The 25,200-nt window shown below is 37.1% G+C and overlaps 1 protein-coding gene across 8 annotated transcripts in view; it reads left to right on the top strand.

Moving 5' to 3' along the window:
- MYOM1 (myomesin 1) overlaps positions 1-25,200 on the top strand; it is a 148,901-nt gene that overhangs the window by 112,528 nt on the left and 11,173 nt on the right. For all 8 annotated transcript variants that reach the window (XM_059139562.1, XM_059139561.1, XM_059139560.1 and 5 more), the window contains 11 exons: positions 7,302-7,458; positions 8,133-8,239; positions 8,748-8,792; positions 13,141-13,277; positions 15,399-15,543; positions 16,432-16,491; positions 16,817-16,884; positions 21,014-21,127; positions 21,842-21,929; positions 23,120-23,158; positions 23,246-23,351. In XM_059139562.1, the coding sequence (XP_058995545.1) occupies positions 7,302-7,458; positions 8,133-8,239; positions 8,748-8,792; positions 13,141-13,277; positions 15,399-15,543; positions 16,432-16,491; positions 16,817-16,884; positions 21,014-21,127; positions 21,842-21,929; positions 23,120-23,158; positions 23,246-23,351 (1,066 nt within the window). The remainder of the gene's footprint in view (positions 1-7,301; positions 7,459-8,132; positions 8,240-8,747; positions 8,793-13,140; positions 13,278-15,398; positions 15,544-16,431; positions 16,492-16,816; positions 16,885-21,013; positions 21,128-21,841; positions 21,930-23,119; positions 23,159-23,245; positions 23,352-25,200) is intronic.

Here is a 25,200-nt window from a genome sequence, read left to right as displayed (position 1 = left end):
TCCAAAGGCAATCTCAATTCAATCTCCCATTATAGTATGATTGTAAAATATTTAGCTTACTGAGTTACTCTTTGTAAATACCTTCATTCAAAGAACTATGCTAACAAATTAATTAAAACTAAATAGTTTATAATTAATAGTAGTTTCACTTCATATTTTCACAAAAGATCTCTTTGTAAACTGCTTTACAAAAATTAATTTTCCAGAACAATTCAATGAGATAGCTCTATATTCTTCTCTCAATAACTGAGACAATTGAGACAGCAACTAAGCAGGGTTTTTCTGTTCTCCAAGTTGCATGGAGACCAAACTTGGCCATTCAGGAACCTGAACAGTACCACAGCTCAGCCATGCATTGCAGGTGGGCCAGACACCAACCCTGCCCATGTCAAGCTGCAGACACAGACCTGCCACTGCCCATAGGTACATCAGTCCACACAGGGGGTACCACTTGATAATCCAGCTCGGCCGTCAGAGGAGATTGCACTTCTGTGCTCCACATGACATTTTCTACACAAGTCTACTCCTTTAAGACTGGGAGAGGTAACTGATTTACCTAATACATGGAAACAAACACAGAGAGTCAGGAAAAAAATGAAAGGACAGAAGAATATGTGTCAAATAAAAGAACAAGACAAAACATCAGAAAAAGACATTAATGAAGTGGAAATAAGCATCCTACCTGATACAGAGTGTAAGGTAATAATCATAAAGATGTTCACTGAACCCAGGTGAAAAATGGATCAATTGTGAGATCCTCAACAAAGAGATCGGAAATATAAGAAAGTTCCAAATAGAAGTTACAAAGCTGAGGGGGGTTGGGAGAAGGGGGTGGGATTATGGACATTGGGGAGTGTATGTGCTTTGGTGAGTGCTGTGAAGTGTGTAAACCTGGTGATTCACAGACCTGTACCCCTGGAGATAAAAATATATTTTATAAAAAATAAAAAATTAAAAAAAAAGAAGTTACAAAGCTGAAAAATACAATAACTGAACTGAAAAATATGCTAGAGGGATTCAACAACAGACTGGATAAAGCCAAATATCAGATCAGTGAGCTGGAATAAAACAATAGAACAGATGCAGACAGGGACATCTGAGTGGCTCAGTTAGTAGAGCATCCAATTCTTGGTTTCAGCTCAGGTCATGATCCCGTGGATCATTGTATTGAGCCCTGGATGGGCTCTGCACTCAGAGGGGAGTCTGCTTGAAGAGTCTCTCCTCCTGCTCCTCCCCTACTCATGTGCTATCTCTCACTCTTTCTCTCTCCCTCATAAATAACTCTTAAAAAAAAAAAAAAAAAAAAAAAGAACTTACCCGACAGAGTAATAAAAAAAAAAGAGAGAACTTAAAAATATGAACATAACTTAAGAGATCTCTGAAAGAACAGCAAGAGGAATAAATAACATTTGCAATCCTGGGGTGCCAGAAAGAGAAGAAAGAGAGAAAGGGCCATAAAACTTATTTGAAGAAGTATGGCTGAAAACTTTCCTAATCTGAGGAGGGAAACAGACATACAGGTTCAGGAAGCCCAGAGAATTACAAATAAAATGAACCCAAAGAGAATGACACTAAGACACATTATAATTAGAAGGGTAAAAGTTAAAGGGAAAATCTTAAAAGCTGCAAGAGCAAACAGCTTACTACATACAAAAGAAACCCCATAAGGCTATCAACAGATTTTTCAGCAGAAACATTACAAGCCAGAAAAGAGTGGCATAACATACTCAAAGTGCTAAAAGGAAAAAACTCCCAACCAAGAATTTTCTACCTGGCAATGTTATTTCAGAATTGAAGGAGAGATTAAGAGTTTTCCAGACAAACAAAAGCTAAAGGAGTTCATTACCACTAAACTGGCCTTACAAGAAATGTTAAAGAGGGTTCTCTAAACCAAAAAGAAATGGCACTAATTAATAATAAGAAAATATAAGAAAGTAAAAATCTCACTGGAAAAGGCAAATTTATAAAGATAGTGAATCAATCCCTTGTAAAGCAAGTATGAGGGTTAAAAGACAGAAAAAAGCAAAATAAATTTAAAAACCACAACAATTAGTTAAGGGGTGCATAAATAAAAAGATGTAAAATGTGACATCAAAAATAAAAATATGTACAATTTTGGAATGTATTCAAATTTAAGTTACTGTGAAGTCAAAACATACTGTTACATACATAGGTTATATGTGAACTTTGCAGTAACTTAGAGCAAATAACTTTGCAAAAACTTAGAGCAAATATATAAAGAAAATGAGAAGGGAACCTAAACATAACACTGAAGAAAGCCACCAAACTTCAAGGGAAGAAAGAGAACTATAAAAACAACCAGAAAGTAATTAACAAAATAGCAGTGAGTACATACCTGTCAATAATTACTTTAAATATAAATAGACTACACTCCCCAATCAAAAGATATAGAGTGACCATTAGAATGGCTAAAAAAAAAAAAAAAAAAAAGACCCATTTATATTCTGTGTACAAGAGACTCACTTCAGATCTAAAGACATATGCAGACTGAAAGTGAAGGGATGAAAAAAGAGATTCCATGCAAATGGAAGTGAAAAGAAAGCTGGAGTAGCAATATTCATACCAGACAAAACAGACTTAAAACAAGGACTGTAATAACAGACAAGGGCATATAATCATAAAAAAGTCAATCCAGCAAGAAGACATAACACTTATAAATATATATGCAGGGGCACCTTAGTTGGTTAAGTGGCTGCCTTCGGCTCAGGTCATGATACCAGGGTTGGGGATTGAGCCCCACATCTGGCTCCCTGCTCAGTGGAGAGCCTGCTTCTCTTTCTCCCTCTGCCGGCCACTCTGCTTACTTGTTCTCTCTCTCTCTCTCTCTCTCTGTCAAATAAATAAATAAAATCTTAAATATATATATATATATATATATATATATATATATATATATATATATATATGCACCCAATAAAGGGGCACCAAGATATATAAAGCAAATATTGACAGACTTGAAGGGAGAAACTGACAGCAATACAATAATAGTAGGGGACATTAATACCCCTACTTACATCAATGGATAGATTATCCAAGCAGAAAACTAATAAGGAAATATCAGCCTTAAATGATACATTAGACTGGAGGGACTTAATAGATATATATAGAAAATTACACCCAAAAGTGACAGAATAAATATTCTTCTCAACTGCACATGGAACACTCTCCAGTATAGATCACGTTAAATCATAAAATAAGTCTCCATAAATTCAAGAGCACTGAAATCACATCAAGTATTTTCTGTGAATACAGTGTTGTGCAACTGGAAATCAATTGTAAGAAGACTAGAAAAACCACAAAAATGTTTGAGATTAAACAAATCTACTGAACAACCATTGGGTCATCAAGATAATCAAAGAAAATCAATTAAAAATATCTAGAGACAAGTGAAAATAGAAATTACATACCAAAATATTTGGAATGATGCAGTAAAAGTGTTTCTAAGAAGGAATACATAGCAATACAGGCCTACTTCAAGAAACATCTCAAATAAACAATTTAACTTTACTCCCAAAGGAGCTAGAAAAAGAACAATGATGCCTAAAGTCAATAGAAAAAAGGGAATAGTAAAGATTAGAATAATAATAAGTGAAATAGAGACTAGGAAAAAAAGGGGAAAGATCAGTAAAACTGAGAACTGGTTCTTTGAAAAGGTAAACAAAATTGACAAACTAGCTATACTCACCAAGGGGGGAAAAAGAAAGGAGAAGACTCTAATAAACAAAATTAGAAATCAGAGGCAATATTACAATTGACACCACAGAAATATGAATAATCATGAGACAATGAGCAATTATACACCAACATAGAGGACTGCTTAGAAGAACTAGACAAATTTCTCAGAACATACAATCTTCCAAGATTGATTCATGAAGCAATAGAAAATCTGAATATACCGATTACTAGTAAGGAAATTGAATCAGTAATCAAAAAATTCTCAACAAAAAAAAAGTTCAGGACCAGAGCAGCTTCACTGGTGATTTCTATCAAACATTCAAAGATTCAATACCTGTCTTTCTCAAGTTCTTCTAAAAAAAATTGAAAAGAAGAAAACACTTCCAAACTCATTTTATCATTATCCCAATATCAAAACCAGATGACACCACAAAAAAGAAAATTACAGGCCTGTATCATTGATGAACATTGATGCAAAAATCCTAAATAAAACATTAACAAGTCAAATTCAACAATACATTCAAAGGGATCATCCACCATGATTAAGTGGGATTTAGTCCAGGGATTCAAGGAGAGTTCAATACCTGCTAATCAATCCTTGCGATACATCACTTTGACAAAATGAAGGATAACAAGTACATGTTCATCTCAATAGATGCAGAAAAAGCATTTGACAATATGGATGGGTCTGAAGATATTATGGGAAGTGAAGTCAGTCAGATGCAGAAAGACAAATACCATGTGATTTCACTCATGTGGAATCTAAAAGCCTAAAACAATGAACAAACAAAACAAAAGCAAACTCATAGATACGAAAACAGATTGGTGGTTATCACAGGGGAATGAGGGTGGGGGGTGGGCAAAATGAGTAGAGGGATTCAATCGTATGGTGATGAATGGTAGCTAGACTTTTAGTGGTGTATGCAGATGTTGAATTATAGTGTTATATACCGAAACTTATATAATCTTATAGACCAGTTTTTCCTCAATTAAAAAAAAGAGAAAAACCTCTACGAATTATTGTTCTAAATTCCCAGTTGTTCCATTTACCTGAGAATTTACTGCTAAAGCATCAATACTTTAAAATTAATTCTAAAACTCTCTGATGGAAATTCTTATAAAATAGATTAGACATGTTAGTATGTACTTTTCAACCTTGGATGCAGCATACTGAACCTTATCTACCTTTTTCTGTGTGACTCAGGGCCATAAGGATCAATCTTATTTATTGTACAGTGTTGGGATACAGTGATGTCATTATGGGGCGAGGAGCCATTCACTCCTCTATTAAACAATGTCTTTGTGCCTGCATTTAGGTTTTCTTCCTCCTCTCCTACTCTCATTTTCCTTATTCTCATTGTGCCTACTGATGGTAGCTTTTTACTTCCCTCTGTTTTGGAGGTTTAATCTACTGATGGAACCCAACCAAATAACTTCCAATCTACTGATGGAACCCAACCAAATAATCTCAAGTGAAATATAAATAGATTCCAAGGGACAATCTATGAAATTCTCCTGAGTGTCCAGGAATACAAGTGTGTGGACTTTGTCACATCAGTGCTGCCTCTCAGAGGCTTGTTTTCCTTACTTCTTGGTTTGGAGCAGGGTTCCAGATGGGTGAAATGTTACAGTGCAAAGGCTCTCTGTGGAATGGAGAGAAAGGTTAAGCTAACTATGATATTCATATTCTTTCAGTTTTGTGACTCCTTCGCAAAAAAAGTCAGATCTTTCACCTTAATAAAAAAAAATCACAATTCTTAACCTAAGCAATATTTTTTCTGTTGTAAACTTAAATCATACCTCCAATATAATAAACAGCAAGCATAAGGATGATTCACTTCCTTTTGAAAGGGATTACAGAGAAGACAATGAATGATTAATATGAACAATCTGTCATGCCTCCAAAATAGATATTATGCAAAGAGCAAGGAAGGTTTAGTCAACCTCCATCACATCTTTCCTCTATATAACAATACATATACACAGAAATTTTCTTATTTCTATTCTCTTTGTGACTCAACCATGCTCTGTATCATAACACTGTCTGAACCTCAGCCCTCTTACATGTTAGTCTTAACTTTTAATGAGAACACTTTTTCACTTTTTGTTATACAGTAGTGGATGATGAGGATTCATCATATGTTATCAGGAGTATCACTAGAACATGGTCTGCAACTTCCAGTAGGGTAGACTCACCCTTAAAAGTAATGAAATGGTGGACATTTCATTCAAATATAATTTAATGTTTATTGGAGTATTATTTCAGTTTATCACCAAATATGAAAAGAACACTTTCATTTAAAAAAATAATTTTAAAAATCTCTAGAACTAGTCTTCTTTAAGCATTTCATGTGTTTAAAAAAAAAATCACTTTTTAGAGGCTTATAATATAAGCACACACCCTGTCATCAAAAAAGACAAAATGAAATCAGCTTCCTGGCTTACAAATCAAGATCTTCATGTTGCCACACATTGTTTGGGCATTATTTTCTATTGGCCTTCCTCTGGGAGGAGTTTTGCAGGTTTTTTTCCCCTGACAAGTTTTATTGCACAATAGGCCAGGATGCTGGCTTCTTACAACACAATTAAGAGAGAAGACCTTCAATCTTTTGGCAGTGTCTATTGGAAGATCTTTTTTAATGCCCTTTTGAAGACAAAGCTGTACCTTTCTGAGATTAAATATATTTTTCCTAACATATGGAAACAAACTGAGTTTAGACTGGTAATCAAATGAGTGTCAACTTGAGAAGTACATTTTACCTTTCAAACTGGAGTTAAGCATAGATGGGAATATTTTATATGCTGTATGAACTCTAAATTGCTAAATTAGATGCCAGTGCAATTTGCTATAACTCTCAAAAATACAAGAACTCAAAGCACTACCTGAATTTTTTTCTTTTAAATCTAAAAACCAGTCTTCTTTAAACATCTGGATCTCTTGAAATTCATTTCCATTTCAATTTCCGTACAGTTTGATAACAGTCATGTTTAGGTCGCTGTCATTCTCATCCAGAGAGGCACCTTTTGATTGATTTATGGTTGCTTGATCAACAGAGAAAGATCTCGGCCTTGAGTTTCCATGTAGTTCTCCATTTTTAAATGATTAATAAACATTAAGCCTATGAACACAGGCAATTTTTACTGCCTCTACTTTCTCCCCTTCAATTTCCCCTTGGTTTCTTTACTTCTTAACTGTCCTTTTCTGATGAGTAGGTGGATATGGATGTTATCGAAGCAAAAGTCATTGATTTGGTCCTGATAAGGATTATTCAGCTTTCTTTTTGCCTCAGGCTGGCTTGTCCTTATTATGACCAACCCACTCCTTCAGTCACATCAAGCAATTTTTGTTCAGCCCTAAGCAAAGAATACTGTCCACGGTGTTGGCTTTACCAGAAAAACATGGCACATTCATTTAATTCCCTGCTGCAGTATAAAAGTTGAATTGTAAAGTAGGATTGTGCATTCACAGTGAGCAGCTGGAGATTTTCCCATGCACAGGCTCAAGGCCCTGGTTTGAGGCTACAGTAATGAATCCCAAAGTAAGGAATTCTTACTTCATTAATTTCTATCAGGAAATAATCAGTGCCTTGTTTTGGATCTTCTAGGAACCAAAGAGGTTGTTGTAAACGTGGATGATGATGGAGTAATTTCACTGAACTTTGAATGTGATCAGATGGCTCCAAATTCTCAGTTCAACTGGTCCAAAGATTATGTATCCACAAAGGACTCTCCCCGATTAGAGATTGAAAGCAAAGGCAACAAGTATGTACTGCTTCAGTCATAATAATGGGGTTTTATTTTCATGATAGGAGACTGAAGTAAGCTCTTTGCTTTCTATTTCAAATACTTAGTATAACGGAATGAAATCACAAATATTTTATATCTGGTCATGTAAAAAATAATAACAAATGTCAGCCTTAAAAAACAAGATGGGATTGGGAGGGAGACAAACCATAAGTGACTCTTAATCTCACAAAACAAACTGACGGTTGCCGGGGGGAGGGGGTTGGGGAGAAGGGGGTGGGATTATGGACATTGGGGAGGGTATGTGATTTGGTGAGTGCTGTGAAGTGTGTAAACCTGGTGATTCACAGACCTGTACCCCTGGGGATAAAAATATATGTTTATAAAAAATAAAAAAAATTAAAGTCTAAAAAAATAAAAAAAAAAGAAAAAAGAAAAAAAAATAACAGTTCTTATAAAGTACTTTTCATGTTATTTCAGTTAAAAAGCTTTCTCATATGTTATCTCATTTGTGATGCTAGAAAAGCTTTGATTGACATAAAGTCAGCTCTAATGGTGATTCTCATTATTTTATGAAATTCTGTAATCTTAAAGCAATGGTGAGGATGTTTATGGAAAGAGAGCAAGGAAGAATTTGCTAGATCATAAATCCCACACAGCCTCCCTTCTTACAAGAGTATTCTGTTCCGCAGGACGAAAATGACCTTCAAGGACCTGGGGACAGAAGACCTGGGCATTTATTCCTGTGATGTAACGGACACTGATGGAATAGGGTCAAGCTACTTGATCGATGAGGAAGGTAATTTTAAAATCATTCCATTTATTAGGACACCTGAGTGGTTCAGTTGGTTAAGCATCTGCCTTTGGCTCAGGTTATGATCCCAGGGTCCTGGAATTAAGTGCCTCATAGGGCCTCAGTGGGGAGCCTGCTTCTCCCACTCCCTCTGGCCTCTGCTCCCCCTGTGTGCTTTCTCTCTCTGATAAATAAATTAAAATCTTTAATTAAAAAAATATCAGGGCACCTGGGTGGCTCAGTGGGTTAAGCCTCTGCCTTCGGCTCAGGTCCTGGGATAGAGTCCCACATTGGGCTCTCTGCTCAGCAGGGAGCCTGCTTCCCCCTTTCTCTCTGCCTGCTGCTCTGCCTACTTGTGATCTCTCTCTGTCAAATAAACAAATAAAATCTTTTAAAAAAATCAATCCATTCACAAGTCTAACGCTGCTTTGATTCATCATTGAGTGATCCTCTAGAATCAAGTGGCTTTTGTTTTGGTAGTTCAAGTTTAATTTTTCTTTTTTTCTCCCTACAGAGCTGAAACGTTTACTAGCTCTCAGCCAAGAACACAAGTTCCCAAGTAAGTGTCCACAGTACATCCACAGGGTTTAGGTGGTGACTTCTGGAATAGGTCAGACGACAACACTGACAGGACTAAGAGAAGAGGCTTTTAAGAATACCTAATGGAATATACACTTTAGCTACAAATGCACTTTCCAGAAGGGCTGCTTTTATCTTGGCCATTGTTCTAAAGAGATACAGATACTAACATAGAAAACACATCCCATACTGTTACACAGTGAAGTAGTAGGTTACACAGGTGTCATAGCTGAGTAATTAAGTTCTTTACTTTTTGCCTATGTACTTTGGAATCCTATATATTATATGATCCTGTATACATTAACTCACATGTTTTTTAGGCAAACCAATCTCTTCCTAAGCAATTTAATGTTAGCACTTAACAGAAGAATAACACTTCTAAATAAAGATAATCTCACGACATTATCTACCATTTTAAACTCCTGGAAAATGAGGTAAAGATGTCCTAGTCAGAAAAAGAATCTCTCTGAACTATCTCTTCTGAACAAACTCTTCAATAAAGTACTTTCCACATAAAAGATTAAATTTCACAGTCCACACCTAAAAGAAGAGAAAGAAGTCTGAAATGATACTCGGAAAGTTCCACTGACCTGATAAGTTCTCTTGTCATTGATATCTGTTGGTCAAACTGGTGGGTTATCCAGGTTATATACCCTGAAGTTTGAGAAAACAAATGAAGAATGATAATACACACTCACTCTTTTAAGTCACGAATTTTGTTTCATTTTGTTTTGTTTTGTTTTGTTTTACTCTTTAGACCCTAAAATACAGCTCCTTCACCAATACAGACTTTTCAGGAACTCAGTAAACTATATCGTGACCCACACTACAGGCAAAACCTTGTATGTTTGTATATGTCCATTTTCCTAGGAGAAAGGTCTGTAGCTTTCCCAAAATTCCCAGTGAAGGCTGTGATTAAAAAAGAAACACTCACTGCTCTGGAACTAATTGCCTGACTTCTTTTCCATTCCCAAGGATTGCTTGTTCTATCCTGAGGCTGAGTGTTAGTGATTATTGTCCTCAGCTGTTATGTTCTCAAAACCAACTTTGTTCAACAAAGCAGCACAGTGGGGTGTCTGTGAAGTGTGGATATAGAACACAAACTTTCTGAACTCAGGGAGAGAACCATTTCTCGTCTGTACACTAAATCACCACAAAACTGGAAAAGTAATATTGTGAATGGTATTTTCAAAGTTATTATTATTTTTTAATTGCTTGGAAGGTAGAAGTTTGGCCTGTCCTTTCTATATTCTGTACTTCTGACCCATTCAACGAACCTGAGCAACTCAACTTTAATTTCCCATGTCTTAGTTTCCTTTCTAGAACTGGCTGTTGTAATTGTTTATAGCACCTACCGAATAGAGATGCTGTGAGAGACCCTTGAACTTTTCAGGAAAAATATAAATATTGAAACAGTAGTTATCCTAGAAAAACCCACTTGTAGAAGCTCTGTCTACAAGCTGTGCAGTATGCTCTCCCTTCATGTCCCCAGGGCTGTGAAGTAGGGAGTGGTAAAGAGGGTCACTATATTGAACACAGCCAGACCCCATTCGTGATCACACTGTCTCCTCCCAAACATTGGTGGAAATGGAAAGAAACAGCAGCATTCACTAATCTAGTTAGTCGGACAGTAAACATTGGCAAAGTGTCTAGGCAACAGCTGGTCCAAACAATGTTTACATTTAGGTTAAAGGATGGTGATGAGACAACATGGGGTATTACTGTTGAATTGGAAGTGCCCAAGCCTCCCTGGTGTTCAGTGATCATATGGACTTGAAGACAGTAATTGTCTGATATCACTGTCACGTATGCTGAGATATTTATTTTGCATAAGCATGTTTACTCTAATTACTGGTTCTAGGAGAGAGGGTAGCAGAAAACTCGTGTGGCATTTAGGTAGGCAGAGAGAGAACTCAACATGTGTTAGAAACTCTGACATGCAAGTATCAGATCTCCTAACCCAAGGGAGATTTGCTTGGCCCATTGGAGCAGCATTTTCAAGAATACAGCTCCCACACTTTTCTTCCTCCCACTTCTATTAGATCAGCCTGACTACATGAATATTTTCAGAGATCTGAGGAAGGGTCAAAACAGCAGATCTAATTTCTCAATTTATACCCACTTCCTCTAGGTAAATGTTGACATATCATTAAGTCTTTTCATGAGATTTTATAAGGTTTTAAATGGGTCTTGTTTCTTATAGAATGTAATAAAGAGTATGCTGTTCCTTTATCCCTTGGTGCAGTAATTCTATTTTAAGCTGTTTTCAAAAATATTTTGAAAACCACTGAGCATATGCCTTAAACCTACAAAAAATAGATATTTTGCTGGAACAAATTAACTGCCAGAGAAAGGACTGTAAGGAAATTTAGGACCGAGATGAAGGAAAAAATAAAAATGTATAAAGCTAAAAACAGAAAATAGCCTAGTTGATTTTGCCACTATTGATATTAAGCTGCAGTGTAGAGAGACAGCTTACTTGAAGATTCCAAGGTATTGTGAGGGAGGTGATGGAAGGTATAATTCAGTATTGTCAACATCCTGCATAATATCTCTTGATTATTATCCCTCTGGTGCACATATACTCTATGTGTACAGATATATGCAAACACATATATATAAATTGCATCTATTTAGTATGTCCTCTTAGGTGTCAATATATTTTATAATTGATAGTTCTAGGGTATTGTTGAAGCCACTGGAGGAGGAGAGAGGTACCAAAATATTAATAGCCAAATTTATAGAGCACTTATTATATGCCAGAGTACTTGTAGGGTGCTGAAATGGAGTATACCATTTAAACTCAACAGTGACCTTAAAAGTCTCAGTTCTAAGGTGATTTCGTTTTAGAGGTATAGACTCTGAGGTCTGGAGAATTTAAGTAACTAGACCAGATGTACATCATGGATACCTGTGGTTAAGCCCAAGTGGTCTTTATAGCACCTGAGCAGGACATGACTATTAATGTGTGTACACCTGCTGTTTGCCACCACGCCCTCTCTGGTGATTCCTGGTGGCCAGTGTTTCCTCAAGTGATGTTCCTATTACTCAGAGAGGGCAGTGAACACTAAGGGAGCTTGAAACTTCCAGGAGGACATGCCCTTTCTTCTCCATCACCACTCTAGGCCCCTTAAGTAACTGCATCACTCATGTATTAGATTTCCCAGAATGAGGTCTTCAGACTTTCTCAGGAAATTCTACTCTCCATTTTCCTTAAGAATTACTTGTAGCAAGCAGGAGTGTCCTGTAAGGAGAAAGTTTAGCCTCTGCTCTCACAACCCTCGAGTCTGCCATGATACTCACTACCCAACCACTACTGTTCTTTAGAGTGGACAGCCAGAGAACCAAGAGGAGCACAGAATAGAAGGAATAACCCTGGTCTCAACTCTGCTACCCACATATGTTACTAACATATCTGTTATGTTCCTTTATGTCCCGGGGCTCAGTTTTGTCATCAGTAAAATGAGGAGAGCAAAGAACTCACCCTTCTTGAGCACTGGTCATTCATTATTCACAGTGTCTTAGTGTTGTCTGGTACCATATTCAGAGAATATGTATTTTAATATATCTTGTTAATAGTGACTCACTTATTTGCCTCTGAAAAATGTTGCCTTGTCTAGGAGTGTGATTGAACTGGCAATCCAATGGGGTGGATAGAATTTAAATGATAAGCTAGCTCATCTTGTGTATATCATCAAAATTAGTTCTGTTTTGAAATTCATTTTTAAAAACATTTGAAAGAACCTCTAAAGTGAGTTAAATTGTTGAAAAAAATAAAATTTAACTCCTTTCCCAGTATTTTGAAGTAATTAAGATTATAGAATGTTGGAGCTGGAAAATCTCTTGATAATTTAGGATATTCGGTACAATCTCATTCATTTATAAATGAGTCAACTGAGGCCCAGATAAGTGAAGGGACCGGCCTAATATCACACAGTTGCTGATGTTGGACTAGGCTTCAGCTCTCCTGGGGCCAGCCCAAGACTATTTCATCACACTTTGTTATTGTTCCTAAAGCCACAGCGGAGAGTCACACAAATTAGCTGAAGGAACCCTGGAGTTAAGTTTACCTTCCTTATTATTTTTACAGTTGAGATAGCTATGACTCACAGAAGATGAATGATTTGCCCAAAGTGGCAGCAGGACTAGAACCCACATCTTCCATCCCTGAACATCATTCTTTCCGTACAATGTTCTTACTGTCTCCAGGTTTTGTAAGAAGCAAGGTGCTCTACTATCATTTCCATTGAGTGTTTTTTCACTGAAAAATTGGTATTAATACAATTGGTTACCAGTAAAATTACTATTTTTGTTTTTATTTTGCATAGCTGTCCCAATTAAGTCAGAGTTGGCAGTTGAAATCTTGGAGAAAGGCCAAGTCCGGTTTTGGATGCAGGCTGAGAAGCTGTCTGGCAACACCAAAGTCACCTACATATTTAATGACAAGGAGATTTTTGAAGGGCCGGTATGTTTCGTACTTTTTAGATTCTAAACATATCACTGTACAATGTGCTAAGGGAGCCCTATTAAAATGCAGGTAAGTTTTATGAAAACCACTGGTTTGTGGGGTAGGTGGGAGAGTTTAAGGCATTTCACATGTAAAAAAGAAAATAGGTAGAGGAAAATATAGATTGATTATGTCATATTATCCAAACTGGGACACTATTGAGAATGGAAGAGGGTTCTAGGAATAGTTTTTCCAGGACAAGAATCAAATTGAAACTGTCCCAGGCAAATCAAGAAGTATGGTTACCTGGGAAAATACAGCTTTTCTCCTGAGAAGCAGAGGAGACAGTGTGCTTACCTGAACTCATATAACTCACGTTAGAAATCTTAGCAGGAACTTGGTTCTTCATGGGGAGGAAATGACGTCCATTGTTCCAATGGCTCAGAAAAAAATGCAGCAAAAATATCTTTCATTACTTTTCTGGGAAAAAATACATTTTTATTGTAAAAAAAATTGTAAAGATTCAGAAAAGATAAATCACAAATTCTTACAGCTTTTTAATATACACATTGATTTATACTTTTCGGTCTTTTTCTACACGTGTGTGTGTGTGTCTATTGGTGTCTTCTTTACATAGGTGATTGTATATATCTACTCTTTGCTTTGCTTTTAATAGAAGCATAGTTTCCATAGACAGAGTTACAACATTTGCACTTTATTTGTCCTCCCAGAATCAGGCCAGTACCCCGTGGTACTGAAGAACCTGGAGTTAGGAGCTCTGGCTCTTACTGTGCTATCACAGGTATAAATGAGAGACTCAAAAGATGGGAGAGAGGTGTGATTTGTGGCCATTATTAACAACCTGTTCTCCTTTCATCAAGATATGTTTTAAAAACATTTCAGGATTCATTAGTGAGGAGGAGAATGAATAACATAAAATAGCAAAAAAAAGAAAATGTAATATATTTTTCAGCTCATTTAGCAACCGTGTATAGAACCTGAATAAGTCACACAGATTCCACGGTGGCCCATCTTCTCCATTTTCAAAATATTCTCCTTGATGGCTGTGTTCATCACCCAGCCAGTAGAGGGGAAGAAAAAAGCATTGTTGGCATCATTGTCTTCTGCCACAGCCGTTTAGGGACCACTGGTGCACACATGTGCATCGATGCACTCTCCTTTATGTGTTCACACAGACTCTCTTGCTATTGCCCACATGCACACATACACATACATGCTCTGAACTTGAAGAACTGTTCATTGTCATTGCAGTTAGTTCTTACACTATTTCGTTGATGGAAATCAGTGTCGTAGGCTAAGTTCCCTAGAAGGACAGTCTGAAATAGAATTTCTCTCAAGAGTGGGGATTAGGGAAACAAGCTAATGTAGAGAAAAGCAAAGCAAAAATGTGGTCTCAGTTGCAGACTGGCTTCCTGCAGGGAACACTCTGGAGCAAGAACTGCAGCGCAGAGCTGATACCAGACCTGAGCCTTCATTCTGTGACATTTTATAGGAAAACTTCATTAAGTAAAATCCACTATAGAACCTGTGCTTTTATGCCAAGAGGCTAAGATTTATCTTTACATTGAAAAAAAGTTGCCTAAGCAACATATAAAATAAGCACAGAACAGTAGGGTGAGTACAGTTTATTAGGAACAAATGGACTTCACATATTTTGGAGGCATTCTTATTTACATATTAATTCCACATATATTTATTAACTGCCTGCTATAGACCTTGTGTGCCCAAGATGTGAGGGATATAGCAATGGATGAGACAAAAACATGTCCGTCACATTGTTTTGCATTATTCTGCTAATTAAAACGAATGTAATCTGGAAGGTAAAATGGGAATCTAAAAACACCTTTTTGGCAACATTTCTGACTTGGGATAACAGAACTTTATTTGTATTTAAAAAAATTAAATATAAGACTTAATAGCAATCAGTTCTGGTCAAGGTCATATGTGCCACATCCTATTTTTCTTTTTCTAGGGAACAAGATTTTGAAAGCCCATCTTAAAAAAAAAGTTAACAATAAATTTTGTTAAAATTATGATTCCTCGGAGTTTGCATTTATTCCATCAGGCATCAGCATCATATCTTCCTCACTGATTTCTGTTTTCCTTTCCACATTGAAGAAATACAAGATGCATATTGACCGAAACACTGGCATAATTGAAATGTTCATGGAAAAGCTACAGGATGACGATGAGGGAACATATACTTTCCAGCTTCAAGATGGAAAAGCAACCGGCCACTCCACTCTTGTTCTCATTGGAGATGGTAAGAAGTCTGTGGCACATTAACTCAAAGACTTCACTGTTCCCTTCAGTGCAAATACCCTGTGATATCAAAGTGGTCATGTGGAAGGCAGCAGGAAATGTTTCTTGTATTTCAAACATTGGAATCCAATGTGAATACTTTCCACAGTATTTCACCAGATTTAACCTTAGTCCACAGGGAAGACTGCAGTTAAATGATCTCCTGTCTAAACAAGTATTTATTACTAAAATTCTCCAGTTAAGGAGATTGCAATACAACAAAGACTGCATCTGTATCTCAGAAACAATGATAGTACTTTATACTGTGTACGTACTTTAAACTACTTAAATTAAGAAGAAAAATATGCACAAGTGGTTCATGCCAGATCAATTAATTCTACTATATAACTGAATTATATGTCAGTTGCCATAAGCCACTATAGAAACTACCAACATGTAAAATGTGGCATTTAACAAATGTGGCATTTAGAAAGGCTGGCCAAATCTCTACATTTGCAACATCCAATACTATTTCACTATTTCCTTGCTTCATGACCTTGAACGATTTACTTAACCTTCCTAGCCTCTTCCTTCATTATAAAAACTTAAATAGGTTGTCATGATGTATAAGTACATTATAATAATGAATATAGGGATCTCTGGGTGGCTACATCAGTTAAGTATCTGCCGTCAGCATGTGTCATGATTCCAGGGTCTTAGATTCTAGTCCCACATCAGGCTCCTTGTTCAGCAGGAGGCCTGCTTCTCCCCCTGCTTGTTCTCTCTCTGACAAACAAATAAATGAAATCTTAAAAAAAAAAAAATAAAAGGAATATAAGTCAGCACAGTGGCTGGCATATATAGTTATACCACTCAACTCAATTCATACTTCTTTGTTTTTCTATTTTAGTTTATAAAAAACTCCAGAAAGAAGCCGAATTCCAGCGGCAAGAATGGATCAGGAAACAAGGTAAAAATGGGCAGTGAGTAAAGAGAAAAACTTTGTATTTCTTGAAAAAAATATTCCAAGATTAATTCCGTAACAAATTTAAGTGTATATTATTGCTAATGTTAATAATGCCCTGGTAAATTTAAAAAAAAATTAAAAATATTTATTATTAAATTTATGTCAGTTTAAAATATTTGAAAACTAATCTTGAATTTTAAAGTATCACTTTATATATTTATGTATATAAATATACTTTGTATACATATATCATTTTAGAATTTAAGAATGAGCTTTGATTTTGCATTCGTGATTAATAGAGTGATTATTGACCATTAAAATTTTCTAGGTCCTCATTTTGCTGAGTATTTGAGCTGGGAAGTGACTGGTGAATGTAATGTACTATTGAAATGCAAGGTAAGGAGGAATCTGGGTTTCACAATAGGCTGAGCATCCAACTCCATTTTGGCTCAGGTCAGGATCTCGTGGGTCAGGGGACTTGAGCCCCACGTCCAGCCCAGTGTCAGGCTCCCCACTTAGTGGGGAATATCTTGAGATTCTTTCCCTTTGCCCGCCCTCTCTCTTCCTTTCTTTCGAAAATAAATAAGCAAATCTTAAAAAAAAAAAAAGAAGAAGAAGAAGAAGAAGAAGAAATGCAGGGTAAGAAGTAGGTAAATTTTAAATATTTGATACAAGTGAAATAAAAATAACATAGAATGTGAGAAAGGAAAGATCAATTTTTCATCACCATTTGAACCAAAATGCTAAGTGACACATTCTTACCATTGATTATTACTGTAATCATTGGTTGGGAAGATACATAACATAAAATGAAACCTAAAATAAGATAAAATAAAACAACATAAAAATATGGGAAGATAAGATGATTGCACCTACTAATTTCACCCTAGTTGATAAGGACTGGCTCTTCTCTTTTTAAATCAAGACTTTATGTTTTTTAGGAGAAGTTTTAGGTTCACAACAAAATTGCAGGGAAGGTACAGAGATTTCCCCGGTAGCCCCTGTCCCCATACTTGTATAGCTAGCATCTTCATCAACATCCCCCCACCAGAGTCACCAATTTGTTCCAAATGATGATTCTACATGGACATGTCATAATTGCCCGAAGTCCACAGTTTACATTAAGGTTCACTCTTGGCATTATATATTCTGTGGGTTTAGATGAATATATAATGACCTTTATCCACCATTATAGTATCATACAGAGTTTTTTCACTGCCTTAAAAAGCCTTTGTGCTCTGCCTATTCATTCTTCTCTCCCCTGCCCCCATTAAAAATAAATTAATCTCAGAAGAATCTCATAATGTCTTTGTTTCAGGCCAAATCTTCATTCTAAGTAATAGATGTATTACACAGTCATTCCAGATACACTGTCTTTCCATAGAAGTGTAGCAATTTCCTATCTAGCTTGCATGACTGAGGCAACAATACCTTTGAGTATTGGCTAGCTCAGCTGTGGGTTCTGAAACCAGTGTGCTGCCAGGATGGAAGAGGCTTGGTCAAGAGTTTGCAGCTCATGACCAATCGTCTCATTAGGCCTAGGGAAAAATTTAGAAATAGAAGTCCATATCACATTCTGAATCATTTTGTACCTTAGCTCATGGTGTGTTCAGCTGAGTGAGTCATCAGAATGTTTTGAGGCTGGAGTGTGAAGGTCATGGCAACAGACAGTGACTCTAAAGTAGAAGCGTGGGTTTGGCATTGGCATTGTAGAAGTCAGAACCCAAGTGCTCCCATCTCTTCTAGGTCTGATGACATTTAAAGGAACAGCAGTCTACCAGAAATATGTCCGAAGATAAAGTCTAGGCTTTATTTAGCCTCTCAGGAAATGGCAAACTTCCTGAAAAACAGTTTCTCAGGCACCACCCAAAGCCCTCTCCTCTTGGCTGTCCACGGCCATGTTGCCCCTGACTCGCTTTCTCCTTCATACTGCCCACCCCATAAACCATGCCTTCCCTGAGACCCACATGTCTATCCTCCTTCTTTCTGTTCTACCTGTTACACTAGCCTTCTGGGAGGTGAGCTCTGGTGTCCTGTTTCAATGGCTTTCCTCAGGAGGATCAGCCCCTTGCCCAGATTCTGAATGTAGAAAGAGATTCTGAATAATCATACATTATGTATTCATGCTGTTCCAGTGCCTAAAGTGATCTTCTTTCAGCTTCTCTGACAAAATCCTTTCTCTAGGCCCAGCTTAGTCATCTTTTCTGTAAAGCCTTTCCCTTCTCTGTCCAGGTAGACTGAACTTTCCTCTGTCTTGCCGTTGCTCTTTGTTTCATGATTATAGCAATTTTGGTACATTTAGCAATTTATATATTCATTATAGTTAATGAATGTATAGTTAATGTATGTATAGTTAGATTCAGGAGACTATTGTGGGCCAGCCCCATTTGGAACTACTCTACTCAACAGAATATAGGACAAGAACCCCAGCTTGCCTGCAAGGCAGTGCTGGGCACTCCTTACCTGCAGGAATCCACTTTACCACCCCCTGATGACAGCTAAGGTGCAAGGGGACAAGACCTACTTTGGTCAGTGTAGGAAATGCAATGACTTTAAAAATACTTCATACTCTAAGCATCCGATACCTCTTGTAACAACTCCCTAGGCAGAGCTTCCAGCGGTCGCCATGAGGGGCATGCCCAAATTACAAGTGTCAGCATACTTAGGGAAACCTAAAGCTGTGGAGTCCATTTCTAGTCTCTCCTAGTCCCAGCTTTTTTCCCAGTCAGGGGTCATTTTTATCAGAAGTGATGTCGCCTAGTAATAGTTACTTCCTATAATTCAGGGACCCGTTTACAGGATTATAAAGAATGTTTGTGTGTACTGGTTTCACTATAAAGTTGTTACCAGTGTTGGTTCTTATGTTACTTTATGTTTTTATATATATATATTTATTTATATTAACATATTCTGTTATTTGTCCCAGGGGTACAGTTCTGTGAATCATCAGGCTTACACATTTCACAGCACTCACCACAGCACACACCCTCCCCAATGTCCATAACCCAACCACCCTCTCCCTAACCCCCTCCCCCCAGCAACCCCCAGTTTGTTTTGTGAAATTAAGAGTCTCTCATGGTTTGTCTCCTCCTGATCCCATATTATTTCATTTATTAACAGAAAGTTTTTAACATTTTAAAGCTTGCATACCCTTGATTGTAATTACCTTATACATTTTTTTTCATCTGTTTGTTTTGTGGTTATATCTCCTCTTTGGGGAATTATGTGTTCATTTCTTCAGTCATCATCTAGGTGTTAGGGATTTTTTTCTTGATTTGTATGAAGTCTTTTACTTTTTTATATAATTTTATATAATTTTAATTATATAAGAAATACATGAATATACTCTTCTTTGTAGAAAATTCAAACATTGTAGATAAAGCTCAAGATCCCTTTAGCTGTATGAGTGTGTTTAGCCTATTTGAAGTTTGTATAGGTATAGGATTTAAATGTTTCCTCAAAATTGCTAAGGAATTAATTTATTAAATCATAGTTGATGGATGTTAACTAAACTTATTGTGGTAATCATTTTATAATATATACATATCTCAAATCAATATATTTACCTTAAACTTATATATTATATGTCAATTTTATCTCAATAAACCTGAAAATATTTTAATTAAAAAATGTTTTTAAAAACATACTTACCTTCTACATTTATTTGCAAAACTTCATTAGTCTTTTTAAAAATATTTAGAGGGGTGCCTGGATGACTCAGTCAGTAGACCATGTGGCTCTTGATCTCAGACTTGTGAGTCTGAGTTCCATGTATGTAGAAACTATAAATAAATAAACTTTAAAAAATAAAAAATAAAATATTTAGATACCTATTTACTCATTTAGATATATACTTACTCATTCTGTTCTTTTGATAAAGGATTTTTGTGTGTGTGACACAAGCTATATTTTAATGTGATGGGATGTGTCTGCCCATGATTTTCAGATATTTATTATTATTATTATTTATTTTATTTAAGTCTGCCTGCTATCATGTACATATCTATTCTTTTCTGCCTACCAGACAGGTTTTGTTTTGTTTTGTTTTGTTTTGTTTCCACCAGACAGTTTTAAAATCAATTTTTATTGTTGGACATAGAAATGCTATTGATTTAGGTTTATTCACTTGTATCTATTTTATTTTAAACTCTTTATCAATTAAAATAGCTTTCAGTTGATCCCTTTAGAAATCTATGTCTTCTCTCCCTCCGATTTCCCCCAGCTCCCTTGGGGGAGATGAACTACCAGAGACTGTGGACTGTGAGAAACAAACTGAGGGTTTTGGAGGGGAGGGGGGTGGGGGGGGTTGGGTGAGCATGGTGGTGGGTATTAAGGAGGAAGCACTGGGTATGATGCAAAAACAATGAATCTTGGAACACTGAAAAAAATAAAGTTAAAAAGAAATCTGTGTCTTCTAAGCTCTTCTAAGCTTTCTGTTCTATCCAATGCTATGTTAAGAACTATTTAGTTTTGTAAGAGTAGCAGCCCCCTATTTCAAGAAGTATAATTATGGTTTTTCTTCTAGGTGGCAAATATTAAGAAGGAGACTCATATTGTATGGTACAAAGATGAAAGAGAGATATCAGTGGATGAAAAGCATGACTTTAAGGATGGTATATGTACCCTGCTTATAACAGAGGTAGGTGACTGTAAGTGTGAAATGTAAGTATATTAGTTCTGTACCCTACATTCTTCTAAAAAAGAGACTAGATTCTGTATGCCTTTGCCCCACACATTTTTAGCACCTTACTTCTTGCTGCTCCAAGATCCCTGCCCTGACATCACCCAAAAAACAAGCCATAGGAACACAAAAGCTTCTCTCACCTTGTGATAAGGCATGGATTTGTCAGCTATCCAATATCCCACCAGTATTGGCTAGATAGCACCAACTCTGGCCTCTCTGAACTACCTCTTTTCATAGTTGGGTGAGTGGCAGGACTATTAAGTGGATTCTTCTTGGTTTGCTCTTAAGCCTCATGATAACTTGTTCCCAAAAGTACAGAGACAATCAGACACAGTATTCAATTAAGTACAGATTTTCATCTACGTTTTGTCTAAAAGAACATATCGTTCAAATATATGTGATCATTAGTTTTTAACATGAAGGCAGAGTAAAGGATAAGGAATTTAAGTCTAAAATCAATTATAATCTTAGAGGATGAAAAATCAGGACTGCTAGCAGGTCAAATGATGACAGACAGGTTCATCTGTGAAGTCCTCATCACTCCTTGGCCAGATGTTTGTTAAGTGTGTGATTTGACTGAGGGTCTATAAACCACAGGACCTTAAAAATGCAAACACCATTCTCTGAAGCTGCTATAATCTGCAACATGGTGTTTCCATTTCCTCTTAGTTTTCCAAGAAAGATGCTGGGATTTATGAAGTTATCTTGAAAGACGACAGAGGAAAAGATAAGAGCAGACTGAAGCTTGTGGATGAAGGTCAGTCTTCTCCTAACTGCTGGGGTTCATTTTGTGTGTTCTGTGTATAGAACTAGCTAGTTAAGTTAGTTAACAAACTAACTAACTTAACTAGTTATTACTTAACTAGGTCATGCTGAGTTTTTGTTCACAGATTTTGTTTTAATTTAAATTCTAGCAGAGTGAACTACTGTGTTGTTAAAAAATATTTCACTTTTAGTCTTCCTGGAAATCAAAGAGTACTTTTGATCTTCAGAGAACTTATAGTCCATAGTCCACAAGGGTTCTCTTTTCAATATAAATCATCATTTTTGTTTCAACCCTATAAAAAGTGTTCCAGAGTCAAAAGCTACTATGAGGGACATCTGGCTGTCTCAGTGGGAGAAGCATGTGACTCTTGACCTCAGGGTTGTGAGTTCAAGCTCCAAGTTGAGTGTAGAAATTACTTAAAAAAAAAAAAAGTTTATTTAAAAAAAAATAAATTACCATGAAAAACATGTCACCGAATAGTCTACTCTTGACAGATCTCAAGAAAGATTTATATATGAAATGTCAAGTTGTCAAGGCTCTCAGTTATTAGCAGAGCAAGAAAGCAATTTCCATTTTTCAGAGACTTCTAAGGACAAATATGTCATGATAAACAAAGACATACATGTGACCACCAAACTTCCAAGTATGTTCTTGAACAAGATCTTTAACATATTACTAACGGTGTCAGTCTGACTTTGATTTCATCTTCTTGATCCTGGTGGAGGCAAGACTAAATGTGCTTATTGGCAAGAAGCATTATCAGGTAGAGAAGTATCAGGAAACCTGACTGGCTAATTCGTTATGAGTTGATGACACAGATAAAAAAATTCCACGTATGTAATCTAAGACTTCTTGGGACTCAAGAAGAGAATCCTAAAGCCAAGAACATTCCTGGAAATCTCACTATGGCTTTCTCTAGAATGTAACTATGGTGACAGTTACAAAGAATTAGAGGGAAAATTATATCAGAATAAGAGCAGGGATCTTTTAAAAGTTGATACAAATTAAGGTAGTATTCCCTCAAAGAGCATGTCTGCTCAGTTGATCAGCAAATTCACCTGTAGCCAATACCCTTCACCAGGCAGGTTAATGCTAAGATCACATGCCACTCAAAATTTGAGATCTGACCTTACGTTGAGCATTTTTATGCTAAAGCTCTGTCTATGAATTTCTATTCACAGCCTTTAAAGAACTGATGAGTGAAGTATGTAAAACCATAGGTAAGTTAAAATGGTCTCCCCACGACAATGCTTCACTGTTCTGGATAGGCTTACAGCTGTATGAACTATCCTGTTTTTCTCTTTCAGCTCTCTCTGCTACAGACCTGAAAATCCAGAGCACAGCTGAGGGCATCCGGCTGTACTCTTTTGTTACTTACTACCTGGAAGATCTGAAAGTTAACTGGTCCCACAAGTAAGTAAGTTGGAACTTAACTGCCATGTAGAAATTCTTTCTGCCGTGTGTGTGTGTGTGTGTGTGTGTGTGTGTGTGTGTGTGTGTGTGTTGGCAGAGGTAGGGTGGGAGCAGCAACAACCTTCTCTTCTTCCTTTCAGGTAAGGAGCCTTCTTACTTCCCAGGTCTGACGTTGACAAGTGTAGGACAGAAGCATCCCACCATTCCCTTAGCATGAGGTTAGCCCTTTCCCTCAACATGTGCATGGTGAGGCCAGTGATGGCTAAGATAATCTGTCCTTGTGATCTGGAACTGTCATCATCCATACACATCTCTGTAATGGAACTTCTACATCCAGAAGGTTGAACTTGGGCTCCCTCTGCTTTGCCAGGCAAATGAGATGCTTATCCCCTCTTTCTAAACACGGCTCACCCCTACTATGGTCTGGAACAAAACTGAAGCAGCACACACCACGAGCCACCACATTTCCCATTATATGAGTTAATAGGCATTCACCAAAGAAACCGAATCCAGTGGAGCACCCGAGTTTGTTTTTGTTATCATTGATAGCAGTTGGCATAGTAGGGTATGGGCATGTCTGTTGTCCACCCTTGGAAGGCTTTGGGGATTCAAGATTACTTTGGGAATGTGTATTTGAGCTAGACTGAGCCTGCAGATCTGTTCGAATCCCAGGTTCCTTTGTGGAGTATAGGTGAACCCAAGTTCACCTCTGGGATTCTAGGAGCTAAAGTAGGTTTCTATGTTCAGTCAGTCCCCCGTTATACTTTCAACATTGTCCTTAACCACTGCTCTTCCTTGAAATGTCCTGAGCTGAAAGAGAATAGCCTGGCATAGAAATCTGATGGGGCACAGGTCCCTTCACTCCACTCTTCAGATGCAGGGGGTTCTCATTCCAGAAGTTCTTTAGGAGCCCCACCGAGCAATAGGTCAGTGTGGCAGCCCTTGGAGGAGGCACACAATAGTGTTTATTTGTATCTTCCCTACAGTGGGTGTCTATCACATGCTGGCCGTTGCCCTAAGCCCTTCACACGTATGAATTCATTTACTATTCACAGTTCTAGGAGGCAGGTCTAGGAAGCTCAGGCTTGGGAATGACTTGCTTGAGGTCATACAGCTAAGTGGCAGTTGGAGGACTGAGCCCAGGCCTGGCTCCAGATCTCCCCACACAGTGGTCTTCTAGTTGCTTTAAAAGTCTAGATCAAGGGGTGCCTGGGTGGCTCAGTGGGCTAAAGCCTCTGCCTTCGGCTCAGGTCATGATGCCAGGGTCCTGGGATCGAGCCCCACGTCGGGCTCTCTGCGCAGCAGGGAGCCTGCTTCCTCCTCTCTCTCTGCCTGCCTCTCTGCCTACTTGTGATCTCTGTCTGTCAAATAAATAAATAAATAATCTTTAAAAAAAAAAAAAGTCTAGATGGAACATTTAACTGGAACTGGGTCCCACAAAACAGACATTTGTGTTTTCTTTAAAATGACTACTATGATATAAAACAGTGTTTTTATTCTTTTTCTCCTTCTTTTCCTGAGCTCTTAAAAAAAGAAAGAGAGAGGGAGAGAGTGGGGAGAGAACAAGCAAAATTCCAATTTGAATGCTTGGGGTTTCAGTCCTTTGTTCTATTTCTTTCAGAACACATTTTAGGAAAGTAATTATAAGTTAAAATAGATCAAATTCTAGGAAATTCCTCTGTGACATCTAGGACATTCTAATATATCAGTCTGAAGAATAAGAGAAGATGAATTAACTGAGTCATCAAAAAGCTTTATATCATCTTTAAAAGAATTACTTGCTCAAAAAAAATTAGAACATTCAGTTTTCAGGAAGTTGCTATTAGACTAGCAAGGCATAAACCTTTTA

This window comes from Mustela lutreola, chromosome 11, assembly GCF_030435805.1.
Source record: "Mustela lutreola isolate mMusLut2 chromosome 11, mMusLut2.pri, whole genome shotgun sequence".
In the NCBI taxonomy this organism is placed as follows: Eukaryota; Metazoa; Chordata; class Mammalia; order Carnivora; family Mustelidae; genus Mustela; species Mustela lutreola.
Note: the sequence above shows the minus strand (reverse complement) of the source record. Positions and strands in the feature narration are given on the sequence as shown.